The sequence below is a fragment of the Rutilus rutilus genome, assembly GCF_951802725.1.
Source record: "Rutilus rutilus genome assembly, chromosome: 9".
Lineage (NCBI taxonomy): Eukaryota > Metazoa > Chordata > Actinopteri > Cypriniformes > Leuciscidae > Rutilus > Rutilus rutilus.
Genome location: NC_140223.1, coordinates 2,315,988 through 2,336,275, shown reverse-complemented (window position 1 = coordinate 2,336,275; position 20,288 = coordinate 2,315,988). Strand labels below are relative to the sequence as shown.

The window sequence follows — 20,288 nt, the reverse complement described above, 5'->3', positions numbered from 1 at the left end:
TGGTCACATTAGAATTAATTAGATCGGACTGGAGAAACTGTGCATGTCGTTGCTTTCATATGGATTACTTAAACAGAGAATATTTGTTTTTGATATGATTTACATCATTTAAAAATGGAGACTTCAAGCTTTGTAAAGACATGTTTCATGTCACAGTGACAAGCATTCGCTGAGTTACAGATCCTTTTCTGTCGCGTTTCAGAATGAACTTCACATTGAGACAGACGAGAGAACGTGCATCATGTTTATTTTTCTTTATTTTACGAAAAACACAACATTTTGTTTTTATTGTTAGTTTACACAAATAAAAAAAGACATTTAACAGTTTTGAATGATGTATAACACTTGCCTGTTATTTGAGTCTTTTTTGCTCTGAAAAGAAAAAAGCTAGACTATCATGCCGGCGCGATAGCCGACCCCAGGGGGTTAATAGACAGAGGAATTGGAAGAAGATTGTGTGGGTGTTTGAATGGAGATCACAGTATTTTAAAGATTAATCGTGCAGCTCTACTGTCTTATCTCTGTCTCAGCATATGAGTAGCGTGAGGGCTTTTCAGTGCATTCAGTCTCACATCGCTTCCACACGTCCACTTGAAAGGGATATTATGTCACTCATAGATAACGACACATTTCATCCTCTTTTGGAACAAAAGTGGCTAACTTCTGTCAATCTCATCTAAAAGCAAGGACAGAAATGAAGCAATTTCATTTGAATCAATATCGATTCTGGAATAAGAAAAATCTATTTTAAAATCGTAAACAAAACAAAAAATCACAATAGGTGAATTGATTTTTTTTCTCCCAGCCCTAACACACACACACACATTCCTTAAAATGTTTACAAATACATTAAACATACACACACACCTTCAATCACACACACACACACACACGTTGAGTTTCCATGTTTTAGCGGTACTTTCCGTAGAAATAATGATTTTTATAGTGTACAAACTATATTCTGTCCCATAATTCTAACTGATGTATTTAACAAAGTGAACTAATGAGTATTTGTATATATTTCATATTCACAGCATTATGTTTTTTATTTTTAAGTGTTATGTTTATCTTTGGATATAGGCTTAATGTGTGTCATTGTTCTCTACAGGCTGTGGAATTGTGGTGTCACAGATGAAGGTTGTGCTGCTCTGGCTTCAGCTCTGAGATCAAACCCCTCACACCTGAGAGAACTGAAACTGTATGATAATAAACTAGGAGACGCAGGAGTGAAGCTGATCTCTACTGTACTGGAGAATCCTCACTGTAAACTGGAGCTACTGAGGTAAGATCATCTCTACCATAAAGAGTCGGAGTGAATAAGGATTAATATGTAGATAGTGCATACAATATATCTTTGGCGTAAGCCCCATCCGACAGATTCCTGCTTGAACCGTCAGATCCTGCCGGCGGTAGAGGAGTCTCCCTGAAGAGGAACATCTTCATATATTATTATCCACCAAAAGAAAGTAAAACAGCTACAAAAAATGGACAAACTACAAATCAGACAACAGATGCAGGTTACAGTGAAGAGGGTTTTTTAAAAGCACAAATGTTTGGTGTAAATCACCTTGCCTTGTAATGCTTGTGCAAACAGACCCTTGCAAAAGCGTGAGCATTTCTTCAAAATGTGTGTGTGCAGCTGAAAAGAGGGAAGTGGTGTGTGTTTCACCTGAACCAGGACTGTCACCATATCAGATTTATAACTACATGATTATTAGGGGTTGACCGATTATCGACCTGACCGATTATTGGCGCCGATATTAAGCATTTTTATGGTTATCGGTATCGGCCATTTTCAAAACCGATTTGCTGATAAAATAATTTCATTTTGAAATGCGCTATATTTGGCTCTGTTTTGGCTATATATTTTGGCTCTGTCACGGAATTTGTCAACTTTTTGATGAATTAAAAAGCAGGTCAGTACAAATCAAATCGAATTTCAAACTGCTAAAAACTATTTAATTGAAATGAGTCCTGCGTGTCTCTAAATGAATGGCACAGACGCGTGATTTCATTTACCACACACACACACACACACACACACACACACTGGAGCACGCGTGACGCTTGCGCTGTTTTCAGCCTCAGCCGCATCATTATATGAGGACATGATTGCATAAACATCAGCTCCAGAGCCGCTTCATGGGGAAAAGTTAAATCATACACTTATACAGACTGTACATGATGTATAAAATGACAAGTGATCACTTGTCGCCATCTAGTGGCGAAACAATGTAATTGATAAATGCGTTATTTAAGCGCCAAGTTTCTATCAAAAGCTGATTTACTCTATTTTGATTGGTAAATGGTAACTTTAAACTTTTATCCCAGTACTTCTATGATCATTTGAACTATTGTATCACAGAAATAATGATACTATTATAAGGCTGAAAATACCTTTTGTGAAGCTGTTTCATGACAACTCTCTCTGGGTCAGCAGCAGCACCAACACAGATTTGAATGTTGCGATATGATTTTGTCAAAGGTTTAATAGACAGAGGAATTGGAAGAAGATTATGTGTTTTTAATATTTTATTAAATATTTAATTTATTTTATTCATTTTATTTAAAATATAATTTTTTTTAAAGATTAATCGTCCAGCTCTACTGTCTTATCTCTCTCTCAGCATATGAGTTGTGCGAGGGCTTTTCAGTGCATTCAGTCTCACGTTGCTTTCCACTTGAAAGAGATATTACGACACTCATAGATAACGACACATTTCATCCTCTGTTGAAACAAAAGTGGCTAACTTCTGTCAACCTCGTCTATAAGTAAGGACAAAAATAAAGCAATTTAATTTGAATCAGTATCGATTGTTGAATAAGAAAAATCTATTTTAAAATCGTAAACAAAATAAAAACACCATAGTAAGGTGAATTCGTTTTTTTTCTCCCAGCCCTAACACACACACACACACACACACACACACGTTCCTTAAAATGTTTACAAACACATTAAGCGCACACACACACACGCATGTTAGGTTTCCCTGTTTTATGGGGACTTTTCATAAAATAATGATTTTTATACTGTACAAACTGTATATTCTATCCCCTAACTAATGAGTACTTTATATATTTCATATTGACAGCATTATGTTGTTATTTTATTTTTTAAGTGTTATGTTTATCTTTGGATCAGTGTTAATTTCGTTAACAACCTTTTTTTCCCTGACTAAGACAAGACGATGAGAGACGACACCCACGTCATTAAACGATAACTTTGACTATATCAACACATGCAATATCGTTGACGAAAAAAGACGAGACTGAAATGTGTTTAATTTTTTTTTAACTTGACCAAAACCACTTGTTTGTGTCAAATAAAGGAGACGACAACACATTGACTGTTTTTACGAGCGGTCAGGCTTACGGTTGCCAGATTTTAATAATTTAAACCCCCAGTCAGAGCTTTTCTGTTAAAAGAACATGTTTTCTACCCGGTCTTTTCAATAGTATCTGGCAACGATGCACGCGCACGCTCTCTATCTATACTGCTGAAGAAGCGCGGATGATCTGAAAACACAGACAAGTAAGCTGGAGTTCAGCGATCTTCATTTGAGATGTTCTACTTAAATTAAAGTGTCATTCAGTCAGTCTGTGTTCTCAAGTCAAGTCAAGTCATCTTCATTTATATAGCGCTTTTAACAATGTAGATTGTTTCAAAGCAGCTTTTCAGAGATAAACATATAATTTAAGGTAAGATTGTTTTGGCTTTATAGTGGTTCTTTAATAAAGTTATTTTCAAGCTAAAGTTAGTTTTGATTGATTCGCTTCCGTCGCAACGATCATTTGTTATTAAATTAGGGGCCGCTAAGACGACACCATTCTCTCTACACAAACTTTAAACGCAAACCTGTGAGAAACGCTGATGGCGTTCACATGTGCATTAAGAATTGGTTCTATAGTTATGTGCGTTTGAATATATGTGTGCAGGTTTGGAATTCCCTACAAACCAAGCCTAAACAAAGTACTGGTGTTTCCTTATAATTTTGATACAGAATTTTATTTTATTTTATCAATTCAGGGTAGATACGCTAATTGAGTTTTCCCGACGACGCTTTATCTGTAGAGTGGTAAAGGGATCCTCCATAGGGAGAGACTAGTTGGCACTTCAGCACTGCGTTGTCATCGGGTCCAGGCGAAGGTCCTTCGTCAGATCTGGATACGGCCTGGATCCGGCAGGCTGCAGGAAAACCTCGTGATAAACAAAGACACTAAAATTAGCGTAGATGCCGTTCTTCTCATGATGTGAGAAAGAGCACCGTCCTTCGGATGAGACGTAAAACCGAGGTCCTGACTCTCTGTGGTCATTAAAAATCCCAGGATGTCCTTCGAAAAAGAGTAGGGGTGTAACCCCGGCATCCTGGCCAAATTTGCCCCTTGGCCTCTGTCCATCATGGCCTCCTAATCATCCCCATACACTGATTGGCTTCATCACTGTCTCCTCTCCACCAGTAAGCTGGTGTGTGGTGGGCGTTCTGGCGCAATATGGCTGCCGTCTCATCATCCAAGTGGATGCTGCACATTGGTGGTGGTTGAGGAGATTCCCCCCTTCCATATGTAAAGCGCTTTGAGGTCTCAGAAAAAGCGCTATATAAATGTAACAAATTACTTCCTGGTTCTGGTAAGAACTTGAGCTGCTGCATTTTGAACTAGCTGTAGTTTGTTTATTAAGCGTGCAGGGCAACCACCCAGTAGAGCATTACAATAATCTAGCCTTGAGGTCATGAACACATTAACTAATTGTTCCGCATTTGTCAATGAGAGCATATGGTGTAATTTAGATATATTTTTAAGATGGAAAAATGCGGTTTTACAGATACTAGACACGTGACTTTCAAATGAAAGATTGGTATCAAAGAGCACACCCAGGTTCCTAACCGACGACGAAGACTTAACAGAGCAGCCATCAAGTGTTAGACAGTATTCTAGGTTATTATGTGTGGAAGTTTTTTGTCCAATAATTAGAATCTCTGTTTTTTCAGAATTTAGAAGTAGGAAATTATGAGTCATCCAATTTTTTATATCAGCTATGCATTCTGTTAATTTAGTGAATTGGTAAGTTTCGTTAGGTTTTGAAGAAATATAAAGCTGAGTATCGTCGGCATAACAGTGGAAGCTAATTCCATGTTTCCTAATGATATCTCCTAATGGTAGCATGTACAGAGTGAACAGCAACGGTCCTAGTACTGAGCCTTGTGGTATGCCATACTGAATTTGTGATCGATGAGACATCTGTTCATTTACTGCTACAAACTGATAACGGTCAGATAAGTATGATTTAAACCATGCTAGTGCAATTCCACTAATGCCAACATGGTTTTCTAGTCTATTTAAAAGAATGTTGTGGTCAATGGTGTCAAATGCAGCACTAAGATCGAGTAACACTAATAGAGAGATATAACCACGATCGGATGATAAGAGCAAATCATTTGTGACTCTAATGAGGGCAGTCTCGGTACTATGGTACGGTCTAAATCCGGACTGGAAATCCTCGCAGATATAATTTCTTTCAAGAAAGGAACACAGTTGTGAGGATACTGCTATTTCTAATATCTTTGACAGAAAAGGCAGATTGGAGATCGGCCTGTAATTTACTAATTCTGTAGGATCAAGTTGCGTTTTTTTAACAAGCGGTTTAATCATAGTCAGCTTAAAGTTTTTTGGTACGTATCCTAGAGACAAAGACGAATTAATGATATTAAGAAGAGGATCTATGACCTCTGGGAGCATCTCTTTCAGTAGCTTAGTCGGTATAGGGTCTAACATACATGTTGTAGATTTAGATGATTTAACGAGTTTAGTAAATTCTTCCTCTTCTATAGCAACGAATGTATCAAATTTTTCCTCAGGGAGACTACAATGCACTGGCTGATACTGTAGTAGACGGTTGCATAGTTATAATTTTGTCCCTGATATTATCAATCTTATAAGTGAAGAAGTTCATAAAGTCATTACTGCTGTGTTGCTTGGAAACTTCGGTGCTTGAAGCTTTCTTTTTTGTTAGTTTAGCCACCGTTTCAAATAAATAACTAGGGTTTTCTTTTCTTCTAATAGGGTTGTAAATTAAGCAGATCTAGCAGCTTTTAAAGCCTCTCTGTATGCAATCGAGCTCTCCTTCCATAAAATGTGAAATACCTCTAGTTTTGTTTGCTTCCAGTTGCGTTCCATTTTTCTGGCTGCTCTGTTAAGGGCCAGAGTGTGCTCGTTGTACCACGGCGTTGGACTATTTTCTTTAATCTTCTTTAAGCACAACGGAGCAACTGTGTCTAAAGTGCTGGAAAAGAGAGAGTTAAAAGTTTCTGTTGCAATATCAAGTTCTTCTAAGCTATCTGGGATGCTGAGATGATGAAACTGATCAGGAAGATTATTAATAAAGTAATCTTTAGTGGCAGAAGTGATAGGTCTAACATATTTGAAACACGGAGTTGGCTTTGCAGCCTTGGCTAAATGTAATTTACACGAGACTAGATAATGATCTGAGATGTCATCGCTCTGCTGCAGAATTTCAACGGCATCAACATTTATTCTATGTGATAATATTAGATCTAGAGTATGATTACGACGATGAGTAGGTCCTGACACGTGTTGTCTAACTCCAATTGAGTTTATAATGTATTTAAATGCCAAACCCAATGCATCTTTTTCATTATCGATGTGTATATTAAAATCACTAACAATTAGTATTTTATCTGCAGTCAATATTAATTCTGATAGAAAGTCCGCAAATTCTTTGATAAAAATCTTTTTGGTGCCCTGGTGGCCTGTATACAGTAGCCAGCACAAATCTCAAACGTGATTTATCATTTATACTATATATTTTTACATTAAGCACTAACACTTCAAAATAATTATATTTAAAACTTGATTTCTTAGTGGTTTTGAAAATATTTCTATAAATTACAGCAACACCACCCCCTTTGCGTTTCAGACGAGGCTCATGTTTATGACAGTAATCTTGCGGGGAGGACTCATTTAAAGTAATGTAATCGTTTGGTTTTTGCCAGGTTTCTGTCAAACACAGCACATCTAGGTCATTATCTGAAATCATATCATTAACAATGAGTGCTTTTGAAGTAAGCGATTGAATATTCAGCAACCCAAGCTTTAGCATTTGCTCATCTGTATTATAACATAGCTGTTTTTTATTTGTTGAACATCAATTACATTTTTAACCTTAGATGGGTTTAATCGTTTTTTGGATTTCCAAATTCGGGGAACAGACACAGTCTCTATATGATGATAGCTAGGCAGAACACTACTGATGATAGTAGTGTTCTGCCACGAGCTGCTTGCGTTATCTGTGCGACTAAATCTGCAATCAAAATGCAGGCTGATATCCAGCAGTGTTTTTAATGTTGATCATATTATACGAGCAAGAATGCAATGTTTCCTGAATATCCACACAATTTCAAATGTGACATTGATTTTATACAACAGTTCAACAAACAGAAGGGTAACATTAAGTGATGTACTACATTTAAAACAGTATTGTCATAGGCTTATTGCTCTATTTTGCAACGAAAGCCGTAGCAGAACTGCAACACACAGCAGTGATTTGTGATCGAATCTGTGGCTTTGAACGAATCGTGAGATTCAATGACCTGTTCATAAATACAGCCACTTGCTTCATTACTGAATGAATGAATGACTCCATGACTCACTCATAAAGACAGTGACTTACCGCCACCTACTGGCGATTTTAATTTAATATTTAAAAGTATCACTTCGTTTTACCATCATTACATATTTATTGAATATTGTTTAATTTAAATCATAATTTATTTTATAAAGGTACTTATAAAGGTAAAAACTGAACTGGAAAAATCGATTAAAGGGGGCAAATATTGTCCCTTAATGGACTAAGGAAAAGGGTTATTTAGAATTGAAAATTAGAAAATTATAAATTAAATTTTTTGTCTAAAGACTACATATAAATAGCTACCCAAATTGATGTCAGTAACTGCAGTTTGACTAAAAGTAATGACTAAAAGTTGACAAAAAATGCAATGACTTTTTGTCAACTAAAACTATGAAAGACAAAATGACTAAAATGTGACTAAGACCAATAAGCATTTTCATCTGAAGATGAAGAATAAGACTAAATAAAAAATGGCTGCCAAAATTAACACTGCTTTGGATATAGGCTTAATGTGTGTCATTTTTCTCTACAGGTTGAGTGATTGTGGTGTCACAGATGAAGGTTGTGCTGCTCTGGCTTCAGCTCTGAGATCAAACCCCTCACACCTGAGAGAACTGAATCTGTCTAAGAATAAACTAGGAGACTCAGGAGTGAAGCTGCTGAAGGATCTGAAGGATGATCCACATTATAAACTGGAGACACTATTGTAAGAATAGTTTTTAATGATTTTTATTATATTTTCATTTAAAGTTCAAATGGCTGATTTATTCACTAGAAATAAAAGTAAATGTTCAAGTTCAGTAGCACCATGTGTTTGTGGAAATTTTGTGTCTGAGATCATCAGATATTATGTCTTAAATTCAACTTCAGTAGGTCTCTGAACTTTAAACTGTAATTTTATTAGTTTAATTCTGCTTATAGTGTTGTGACTGATTGTGAAAATATTAATGTTATTTTCAGCTTTCCCCCTTTAACTGTCTCTATGTGTGTGATAATCTGAGATTTTGGTTTGTTTGTTAATAACTGCTATTAAATTCGTAGTGTAATGATCATTTATGCTGGTTCTGTATCAGCTGTCCGTTGTGTGAAAGTGACCTTTCATGTCCTTTTAATTGTGTAAAATTCAGGTAGAAGCTATATTATTGTCATAGTACAGAGAGACAGGTAAATATGACAGGTAAATATGAAACAGATGTTTTATTGAACAGAGGCACGGAGTGGAACAGCAGATGAAACTGATGAGTATGCAGTGGAGAATCAGAACAGGATGATGAACTTAGCTGGAAGATAATACTGATGTCTGTTGGCAGATGGCGGGACAGCATACGGCACACTGATGACTGGAGACAGAAAAGATTCGAAAAGGAAATTCAGATAAGTGGTCCTCTGGTGAGTAAAGGAGTCTGTACGTCAGGCAAGGACGAGACCAGACAACGAAGTGGAGAAGTGCCTTTTTATAGTGTATGATGTGCAGTTGCTGAGTGTAATTAGGTGATGGCTGATGGTGTGCAGGTGGGGAACATGAGGGATGCTGGGAAGTGAAGTGCGGTTGAGGTCCTCCTGGAAGGCCTCGCGCTGTAATGAACAAGATGAAGGTGGGGGTTTGGGAGGAGGAGGAGCAGGCGGATGGCTGGCAACAGGAGTGGGCGAAGGGCTAGAGAATGCAGGCAGATTACCAGGAGAAGAGCTTGACAGGGGTGATAGGTCCAGAAGGAAGGATGGATGATGACCCATGGTGGAACTGATGGAGGGAGGAGCCAAGGAGGCTGAAGGGCAGGAGGTTTTAGGGCGATGATGGACAGAGGTGGAACCGATGGTGGAGGATGACAGGGAGGAGGTGGAACCGATGGTGGAGGATGACAGGGAGGAGGTGGAACCGATGGTGGAGGATGACAGGGAGGAGACAGAAGTTCCACGGGCCATGGTGGAGCAGAGGGTTCAGAGGGATATGGGGACACAGAAGGGCGCGGTGGAGACAGAGGGACTGAGGATCAAGGAGGAGCTGGAGGGAGTGAGGAGCCCAACAGAGCCGGGGGAACAAAGGGATGAGGCGAAGCCAGAGGAGTGCAGTTCAGAGGTGATGGAAAGTGGACGAGTTACCAAGGCGGATCCGGGGGAACGAGGGAGCCTGGTGGAACTGATGGGCCACGGTGGAGATGAAGGAGGTAGAAGCCAAGGGTGAGCTAGTGGACTGATGGGCCGATGTGGAATCTTGGACGCAGTGGCTGGAGTCAGATCCAGGGCATCCACAGTCCATGATGGTGCTGAGGACTGGAAGCCCCTCAGCGAGCCCACCATTCCACTAGCATGTAGAGGGTGAGTGATGGGGCTGACAGGAGGCAGAGGAGATGAGGATGGCGGCGGGTGAGGGAGGTTGGGAACAGACTCAGGTCTTGGCATGGCGGCGACCATCCTGGCAGAGGGCTCAGTCGGTGAGGCGGCAGCCATCTTGGTTGAGGGCTCAAGTGGCGAGGCAGTGACCATCTTGGCTGAGGGCTCAAGCAGTGAGGTGCCGGCCATCTTGGCTGGAAACGAGGGCTCAGGCGTGCCGTGAACAGTCTCTGGTTGGGCAGGCCTGACATGAAGAGGCTTAGCCTGTCGTGAGGAAGCTCTACAGGAGTGGTCTCGGCGAGACGAGACTCCGGACGGGCAGTCTCAGCGGGACGAGACCCTGGATGGGCGGTCTCGGCGGGACGAGACTCTAGACGGGTGGTGACGGATGGTGACTGTGGTTGAGTGGTGGTGGTGTCTTCATCTGCTCTGCCAACAATGAACAAGGACCCAACTATCCAGAACACAAAGTTGATGTAACTTTCAAGCATCCATACGGGGTCTCCTCGCAGCATCACAAGCGGATCTTATCAGCCAGCCCGCACCAAAATCCCTCCATAAGGGTGAGGTCACTGCAAGTGGCTCGATGACTGAAGGTGACGAACTCCATGACATACTCCTCCAGGCTCCTGCCATTTTGGAATCTAAAAACTGTTGTAGTCTCCGTGGGGCTCTGCATGTGGTCTGGTCTTCTGTCACGATACAGAGAGAGGCAGACAGGTAAATATGAAACAGATGTTTTATTGAACAGAGGCACCAAGTGGAACAGATGAAACTGGTGAGTATGCAGTGGAGAATCAGAACAGGATGATGAACTTAGCTGGAAGATAATACTAATGTCTGTTGGCAGATGGCGGGACAGGATACGACAGACTGATGACTTGAGACAGAAGACGGGCGATCAGCAATTCAAAGAGGAAGTTCAGGTAAGTGATCTTTTGGTGAGTATAGGAATCTGCACGTCAAGACCAGACAACGAAGTGGAGAAGTGCCTCTTTATAGTGTGTGTAGATGATGTGCAGGTGCTGAGTGTAATTAGGTGATTGCTGATGGTGTGCCGGTGGGGAACATGAGGGATGCTGGGAAGTTAAGTGCGGTTGAGGTGACAGGGCTGATGACCGTGACAATCATTATGTTTGAGAATGAATTAATATAGCTTATCTAGTTCGTTTTCTTATGAAAAAATGTGACAGATGTAATATCTCATACTGCAAATGTGACTGTTTGTGTGTTTTATTTTAGGTATCAGAAAACAGTCTTCTGAGGATCATCTGATGGTGAATAAGGATCTACTACAGAGACTCACTGTCAACAGAATCAACAGAGACTGAAGATACAGTGACTTCACTGTTGTAAATTAAGTTATTTCACAGCAGCAAATTACAGTTTCTCATTCATTTATTTACCATTTTATTTGTATAAACACATAGTATAAGCTCAAAAAGGTTAGAGTTTTGTTACAGAGTAAATATAGAGCCTGAATGTGTTTGTGTTGAACCAGCAGAGGGAGACAAAGATTCATTTTTAATAATTATGAGGGAAAAAAACAGTTCTAGCTCACTTTTGGAAAACAATCAATGGAAGTGTTGAGGGTAAATGTGGCTGAGTCGTCGTGAGCAGATGTAAACACTCAGGAGAAGTTGGATGAGTTTGAACAGATGGGATCTTTTTATTTACCCCAATTAAGGCCAAAGAAAGGCAATACAAATTTACAAAGAAAAAAAAAAAAAAAGGAAAAAAAAAAATACTGTTTAATAAAGAAAATAAATTGACATGAGAGTCAAAACAAAAAAAAATCTAAATTTTGCAGCTGCTTTGAAATTGACCTTTACACAAGCCACTATACATAGAGCATCACACAGACTTATGTCCTCTCATCTCACGCCCCCCCCAAGAGAATGAAGCTACTCATCTTTATAGGACTAAAGGTACCCCTGAAATTGGCACATACCAACACAATATTACAATGCAGGGGAGGCTCAGGTGAATAGTCCATAAATGCTTAAAAACAGCCGAAATACTACATCTATAAAACTAGAAAATTACAAAATATTATTTCTATGGTTCCAGCTAACATTTGGCAAAGCCACAAATCATATTAACAGCCAAAAAATTAATAACTCAAACTCCGGTTCACTTGCAATTGACCCGGAAGTCATAGCGTCATTTAAACCCCCCAATTGCGGCAAAATTTCCTTTACCCAAACAAACCGGAGACGCCAGTAAGACACAAAGATGGTATGTCAAAGCTATGTTCCTTTTAACCCTCTGGGGTCTGAGGTGTTTTTGGGGTCCTTGAGATGTTCTGACATGCCCTGACATTTGTGCTTTTTTCAGTTGCTTATAAACATAGTAATGGCAAAAAAAAATTACACACTATTTAGCACAAACAGGGCTACCATAATATGTGAGCAACAAGAATGTACATGTCTGCATTTTTGAGAGAATAATGTTTATGCGTGGTTATTGAAAAAACTAAAAACTAAAGTTTCTGAAATAAGACCACAAAACACACACTAAATATGTGCCAATAAGATTTTTGTCTAATGGATGTCATCGCCTAGTGTTTTTTCTTCAAAATTATGTGAAAATCACCCTGCCTAATCCTTCACATAACACAATACATTGATTTGAATTTTGCAAAGCACTTTCTGTTTGGAAAGGCCATATGCGGAGTGGGCGTCACAGATCATGCATATGTAGTGGTTCACACCTGAGGACCGCATACTTAATGAGCCATTCATTCAGGTGAGTCACTGAGCCACAAGAATGCAAGAGCAACAGTTGGAAGCATCTCAATTCTTTTTTATTTTTCCACATATTGTGCTTGCAAATTGGCCTATAATAGCCAAGGAAAACATGTAATTGTGCAGTTAATTCTCATACTGTATTTTCAGTTTTGGAATATTTATCTTCTCCCCAAATTTGTCACTAATAAAACACAATAAAAATTATTTAAAGAAAAGGCTTATATTTACCTTTTAATAGTTTGTTTACATCTACCTTGTAAATATTTAAATAAACAACAATTCAAGTGTAATCTTTCTTTGTACAAACTAAAGTATACATTTTATCATACATATTTCAAAGTTAAGGATTTGATTGATTATTTGATTATTTTTGACAAAAAAATTGGCAAATAAAAGCTTATTTGAGGTGGCAGATATTTTACAGTAAAAATGTATAATCTATCCAAAACTAATCAACGAAATGTTGTCTTTCATATGTCTGTAACATAGGTCTTTCATTTTTATTATAAGGAATATAAATGCTAAAAGGAATATAAACGAGAAAACACAGCCCCTCACAGGTTTGCGCCGTGGATTCCCGCGAGTCAGACGCGGATACTGTGTTTGTTTTAGGCTCGCGCAGTCTTCACTCGGACGCGCGCTTCAATCCGTTGTGGAGACTCTCTTTTCGTTCCAGTGAAATTACAAAACAAAATACACACACACACATGTCTCTGCCTGATATACAACCACTGATAAACATAATCTGATTTGACAAAAAAAAAAAAAAAACATATGAGTGCAGATTCGAACTCAGAACCTCTGACACGCTAGGCAAATGTTCTACCACTAGACCACTTGAGTTCACGTATTTACTCACGTGAAAACTCGGTGTTTACTCGGCGTGATCAATTCGCTCTTGAACATGCTGCCGTTCGTCTGAGTTACAATCTTCCTCTGAGGAAAAGCCAAGGTGAGTTATTCCTCGCTGTCCAGGATCATCTGAAGGGCGTCTTTAAACGTCATCCTCTCTAAACGCGATGAACTATCAGTGAATCTGATCTGATGAAACTTCGTGTTTTCAAGGCATTGATCGGGGGGCGGGTGCAAAGCATAGATCACCTAAACTATTTACCATGTCAATAGCGCCGGGGGCGGGGCGGCCTCAGTTCATTATAGAGATAATTAGGCAGAAGGAAAAAACGGTACCTCTCCTTGCTTTCAAACGGATTACATGAGTTGAAAACATTTGTTTTTTTTATTAATTACTTCATTTAAAAGAAGAGATTTCAAGCTTCATAAAGACATATATCACGTGCCTGTGTGAGAAGTATTCGCTGAGTTATGATTCATTTTCGGACGCGTTTCAGAATGGACTACACGGACAGAGAGAAGGCAGAACTCGCTCCGTGATTATTTTTCTTAATTTGGCGAAAAGCACAACACTTTGTTTTTATTGTGAGTATACAGAAAAATAATACACATTTAACAGAATCGATTGATGTATGAAACTCCTATGGAAAATCAAAGTCAACAGAGTATTTATGAGTTTCTTTTACACTGATAAAAAAAAAGCGAGCTGGTATCGCCGGCGATACCGCCGACCTCTGGGGGTTAAACTAAATAAACAGATACATAATTAACGAAAATATGTGTTACGTGGTTATTGAAACTAATCATGATTGCGCGATAAATAACATGATATTAAACAGTAAGATATGTATTGATGATAGTAGCTATCGCATATAAATCACTGTAGTAATAGATATTATAAGTGTGCACACGAAACTACGGGATTACTGTAGGAGTTTTGATAAAAAGCTAGGTTACCGCTGATTTGAAACAATATAAGGATTAACAAAACACATTAACACGCTTGACAAACAAATACAAGCAACATTTGCACTCAGTCTTTGTGAACTGTAATAGGTAGCGCATCGCTGCCGTGACGGTAGCTAAGCGCCCCGTCACACACCCCCCCCCTTAAGAGAGAACGTCCAGGTCCAGCTCATGACGTGAAAGAAAGTCCGCAATGACATTGTCCTTTCCCGCCCTATACCTCACAGTAAACCTGTATGGCTGCAAGGATAGGTGCCATCGGGTGATTCTGGAATTAAAGTCACGCATGCGATGTAGCCATTGCAAGGGCCTGTGGTCTGTCTCCAAGACAAACTCTTTGCCAACAAGGTAATATTTTAAAGTGTCCAGAGCCCACTTGATGGCAAGACACTCCTTTTCGATGGTGGAATACCGAGTCTCGCGAGGGAACAGTTTGCGGCTCACAAACTGTATAGGTCTTTTGTCCTCCCCCTCACCCTGCAACAACACTGCTCCCAGGCCGATGCCCGAAGCGTCGGTTTGCACCGTGAAAGGTAAGGAAAAGTCAGGACTCTGCAACACCGGTTCGTGGCACATGCTCTCCTTGAGGTCGTGGAAAGCTGCCTCACACTCAAAAGTCCAGACGACCTTATTGGGGCTGGTCTTGCGAGTGAGGTCTGACAGGGGAGCTGCTCGGCTTGAAAAGTTGGGGATGAACCTCCGGTACCATCCGACCAACCCCAGAAAAGATCTCACCCCCTTCTTGGTTGAAGGCGGCTGGGAGCTGCGGATGGCGTCCACCTTGCTGACCTGAGGACGTATGGTGCCGCAACCCAGGACATATCCCAGGTAACACACTTCAGACCGGGCTAGCTGGCATTTGCTGGCATTTACTACCAGCCCGGCCTGCCGAATCCTACGGAAGACATCACTGAGGTGTTGAAGATGTTCTTCCCATGATGAACTGTGAATAATAACATCATCGATATAAGCCGCGGCGTGGTCCTCAGCGCCCCTCAGCACCTCATCCATGAGACGCTGGAATGTTGCTGCTGCGCCATGAAGGCCAAAGGGCATGACCCTAAACTGGAACAAGCCAGATGGAGCTTTGAAGGCGGTCAGTTCCCGTGCTTGGGGGTTGAGTGGCACTTGCCAGTACCCCTTACACAAGTCTAAGGTGCTGAGGAACTCAGCCTTTCCCAGGCGCTCCACCAGCTCGTCCACACGGGGCATGGGATATGGGTCAAAAGCTGAGATGGTATTCAGTTTCGAAAAGTCGACACAGAAGCGAAGCCCTCCGTCCTTTTTTGGCACCAGGACCACAGGACTGCACCACTCACTGTGTGACGTCTCAATCACCCCCATTTCCAGCATCGCCAACACCTCCTGCTTCAGCGTGGGGATCAGTCGCGCTGGAACCCTGGTGGTGGTCTGCCGGATAGGGCCTGGAGAAGTCAGCCGGATGTCGTGGGTGATGACGTCAGTTCGCCCCGGCTGGTCTCGGAACAGGCCTTTCGGGATGATTTTCAGCAGGTCATCCTGCTGTTCAGTTGTCAAATGGGTAACAGAGGGGTAGGTTGACTCTCCGCCCGCAGTAGGAAAGTACTGCTCCATCGGCTCTTCTTCCTCTTCCACGGTCCGCGCCCACAGCTGGTCTTGGATAGAAGATGGTCGGTCAACCCATTGTTTTAGGAGGTTCACGTGGAAGATCTGTTTGGAGCGACGTCTGTCTGGCATTGAGATTTCGTAGGTAACCTCGCCAACCTTGCGAAGTACCTTGAAAGGGCCTTGCCACTTCGCCAGCAAACTACTTTCTGATGATGGCAACAGTAGCAGTACTTTCTGTCCGGACATAAAGGTACGACTGCGTGCTGTTCGGTCATACCACGTTTTCTGCCTCGTTTGAGCCTGGGCTAGGTGTTGGTGGGCCATGGAGCTCAGCTGGTCCAACTTTTCCCGCATCTTCAGGACATAACTCACAATGTTGGTTGGCTGGTGAGGAGCGTCCCCCTCCCAACTCTCTCGGAGGATGTCAAGTGGGCCTCTCACTTCCCGTCCGAACAAGAGTTCGAAGGGAGAGAACCCGGTGGATGCCTGCGGTACTTCTCTGTAGGCAAACAATAGGTAAGGAAGCCACTGGTCCCAGTCAGCTCCTGACTCAGACACGAACTTCCGCAGCATCGACTTCAGGGTCTGATTGAATCTCTCAACCATACCGTCGGTCTGCGGGTGGTAGGGTGTGGTTTTAATGCCCCGGATCCCTAACAGGGAGTACACCTGTCTCAATGCCTTGCTGGTGAAATTACTTCCCTGATCGGTTAAGATTTCTTTGGGGACACCCACACGGGAGAAAAGTTGAATTAAACTATTGGCCACTTGCCTTGCCTTAGTATTTCTGAGGGGGAATGCTTCTGGGTAACGTGTTGCGTAATCACAAATTACTAAGATATAGCGGTGTCCTGCCCTACTCCTCTCTAAGGGACCAACTACATCCATAGCAATGCGACTAAAAGGTGTGTCAATAATTGGGAGACTGATGAGGGGAGCTTTTAAACCCCTTTTGGAACGAGCAGACAACTGGCACTCTGGACATGACCTAGTGTACTCTGCTATGTCCTTGTTGAAACCTGGCCAATAAAATCTTTGCAGGATTCTCTTCTCAGTCTTCTCCCTGCCTAGATGTCCTGACCACGGAATGCTGTGACCTAGGTGTAACACTTTGGCTCTAAGAGTTTCAGGAACAACTAACTGCTCTGTGTCTGCACTCACTCGATACAGTTTCTCATTATTGATAACAAAACACATGTCACCTTCCCTCACGGCTTCTCTAGCCTCATCATCGGTCTTAACAGAAGAAAAGCAAGAGCTAAGTGTGGGGTCTTCCTTTTGAAGCTTCTTGAAGTCTTCAAAGACTTCAATGTCCTCTAGTTGTGGGAAGGATAGACTTTCCTGCACAGCTGTACCTGCCACCTTTGCTCTACGCCTCTCTGCCTTGGACTTTTTAGGTTTGCCACCAGGACAACCCTCAAATGGTAACTCAGACCAAACACTGGAATCTAGTTTATCCTTGGCCTGTGCTCTAGTTGTAACATAAGCACTGACTGTGTTAACACTTTGCAATAGTTCTGTAAGAACTGGCACATCCTGGCCTAAAATCACTGGGTAAGGGCATTTATCCAAAATCCCTACGGTCAACAAGTATTTTTGGCCATTAATATCTATGAGAACCTCGCTGGTCTGGTGCTCAGACTCATCGCCATGAATGCAGCGGACCCTCACTTTGCCCACAGGCTGGAAATCCGACCTCAAACAAGATTGAAGAACGAAAGACTGACTACTTCCTGAGTCAACTAAAGCCTGAACTATCTTTCCACTTATCTTCACAGGGACAGTAACATCAGAAGACACACAAGGTAAGTGCTTACTAGGTCCAGGTAGGTAACATAGTCTGGAATCAGACACTTTCTTCAGTGTGCAATTGGGCCTAATGTGACCTTGCTGACCACAACCGTGACAAATAGGTACTCTAGGTGTTCCAGCTGGAGTGGGGCTAACACTGGGGCTATTGGGGCTGTTAGAGGGCCTAAACACTCGACTGTTACCACCCGCAGACCTACCAGAGGCTGTCTTCTCTGGCTCTTTCTGGGCTGCTTGGTAGGGTCTTCTCCAGTCCTGCTGTTGTGGACCCAGGTGATAGCCTCTTCTGGATTGTCTGGCAGCCATGAAAGTCTCCACCAGATCTGCTGCTTGCACCGATGAATCTGGGGTGCGTTCTCTCACCCACACCTGAAGCTCAGGGTACAGCATGCCCAGGAACTGCTCCTGCACGATTTGGTCGCACACCTGGTCCCTGGTCCGTGTCTCTGGAACTAGCCACTTCTCCATCAGGTCCTTTAGCCGGGCTTGAAGTTCTTTCGCCGTCTCACCCTCCTTAATGGACTTGGAACGGAAACGCTGGCGGTAAGTCTCGGCGCTGATGTTGAACTTGTTGAGAATGGCTTGCTTCACTTTCATGTAATCCTGACTATCTTCAACACACATGGCTACATAGGCAGATCTGGCCTTACCATTTAACAAGGGCACAAGATACAATGCCCAAGTCTCATGGGGCCACTGACTTGCTGCTGCGAGCCTTTCGAAAGTGGTTAAATAATGTTCAATATCTTCGTCCTCTTCATACGAGGACATCCTAGGGGGTTTCCACCCCCGCTGGAGGTTTAGAGGAGCGGCAAGGCCAAGGGCGGTGGAGTTGAGAGAGCTCTGCATCCCTGGTGCTGGGTGCTGATCTGGATGTGGCTGAGGAGTTGGTAAATCCAGAAAAGGCATGTTGAGTGGATCAAAGGCTGTCGAAGGGCGGGAGCTGGGCAGATCCATCTGCTGCATTCCGGCGAGTGGCTGCCTCGTTGCCTGCGTTGATGCTGGATCGCCTCTCACCAGTTGCTGTAGTTGCTTGAATTGGTGCTCCATACCTTTCCATCTCCGCTCTTGCCGGAGCGCCTCTGCCTCTATCTGGTCCTGCTGATGCCGCTGAGACTCCACCATCGTTCTCACAATCCTCTCCAAGCGATCTGTCCTGTCTTCGACCACAGGAGTGGGATGCTTGAATGACTCTGTGGATTTGGGCCTGGTACCCATAGTTGAACCATCTCTAGGGGGTGCCATACCTCTGCCTTGATTGTCCATCTTGACTCACTGAGTGCTGCTCGGACACTGTTTACCCGGAAACCGCTGCCACCAAATGTTGAGGGTAAATGTGGCTGAGTCGTCGTGAGCAGATGTAAACACTCAGGAGAAGTTGGATGAGTTTGAACAGATGGGATCTTTTTATTTACCCCAATTAAGGCCAAAGAAAGGCAATACAAATTTACAAAGAAAAAAAAAAAAAAAGGAAAAAAAAAAATACTGTTTAATAAAGAAAATAAATTGACATGAGAGTCAAAACAAAAAAAAATCTAAATTTTGCAGCTGCTTTGAAATTGACCTTTACACAAGCCACTATACATAGAGCATCACACAGACTTATGTCCTCTCATCTCACGCCCCCCCAAGAGAATGAAGCTACTCATCTTTATAGGACTAAAGGTACCCCTGAAATTGGCACATACCAACACAATATTACAATGCAGGGGAGGCTCAGGTGAATAGTCCATAAATGCTTAAAAACAGCCGAAATACTACATCTATAAAACTAGAAAATTACAAAATATTATTTCTATGGTTCCAGCTAACATTTGGCAAAGCTACAAATCATATTAACAGCCAAAAAATTAATAACTCAAACTCCGGTTCACTTGCAATTGACCCGGAAGTCATAGCGTCATTTAAACCCCCCAATTGCGGCAAAATTTCCTTTACCCAAACAAACCGGAGACGCCGGTTGAGTGTTTACATCACATTTTTGATGATAGTTGTATTACATTTGTATTAATGTATTAAAGGGGTCATATTTCTTTAGTGTGTTATGTAGCTGTTTGTGCATGTAAAATATCTGCAAACCTAAAAAGCTCAGTCTCCTGCAAAATTATTTATTCTTATCTAATGCCTGATACACACTGAAGATTTTGGGCTGTTCCAGACGAAAGATGAGCATCGTGATCCAACATCGCCACCACAATAAATTTATATACCCTCATGTTTTTTACTAACTTTTTTTTCTTTTACTTTCCTATGTGCTCTTGATATATATTGTGTAGAAAGTCTTGTGACTTGATTGACTGACCAAATCTTAATGATTTACACCTGTGGCTTGTTATTATATTATATTA

General features: G+C 41.7%; 2 protein-coding genes across 2 annotated transcripts in view; one reads left to right on the top strand and one right to left on the bottom strand.

Moving 5' to 3' along the window:
- LOC311297727 (protein NLRC3-like) overlaps nt 1-11,689 on the top strand; it is an 89,803-nt gene extending 78,114 nt beyond the window's left edge. Inside the window, exons 10-12 of the mRNA XM_084420147.1 lie at nt 1,109-1,282; nt 8,178-8,351; nt 11,219-11,689. Of these exons, the coding sequence (XP_084276273.1) occupies nt 1,109-1,282; nt 8,178-8,351; nt 11,219-11,240 (370 nt within the window). The 3' untranslated portion in view covers nt 11,241-11,689. The remainder of the gene's footprint in view (nt 1-1,108; nt 1,283-8,177; nt 8,352-11,218) is intronic.
- A 485-nt stretch (nt 11,690-12,174) lies between these two features.
- Nucleotides 12,175-19,914, bottom strand: LOC311297725 (uncharacterized protein). The gene is made up of 2 exons (XM_084420145.1): nt 14,326-19,914; nt 12,175-12,242 (listed from the first exon to the last, which is right to left on the bottom strand). Exon 1 carries the CDS (start codon nt 19,204-19,206, stop codon nt 14,689-14,691), a length of 4,518 nt encoding a protein of 1,505 aa, XP_084276271.1. The 5' UTR covers nt 19,207-19,914; the 3' UTR covers nt 12,175-12,242; nt 14,326-14,688.
- Nucleotides 19,915-20,288: the final 374 nt, after the last annotated feature.

What these genes read in the sequence shown, in the direction of transcription:
- LOC311297725 (XM_084420145.1), bottom strand. Translation starts at nt 19,206, where the DNA reads ATGGACAATCAAGGCAGAGGTATGGCACCCCCTAGAGATGGTTCAACT.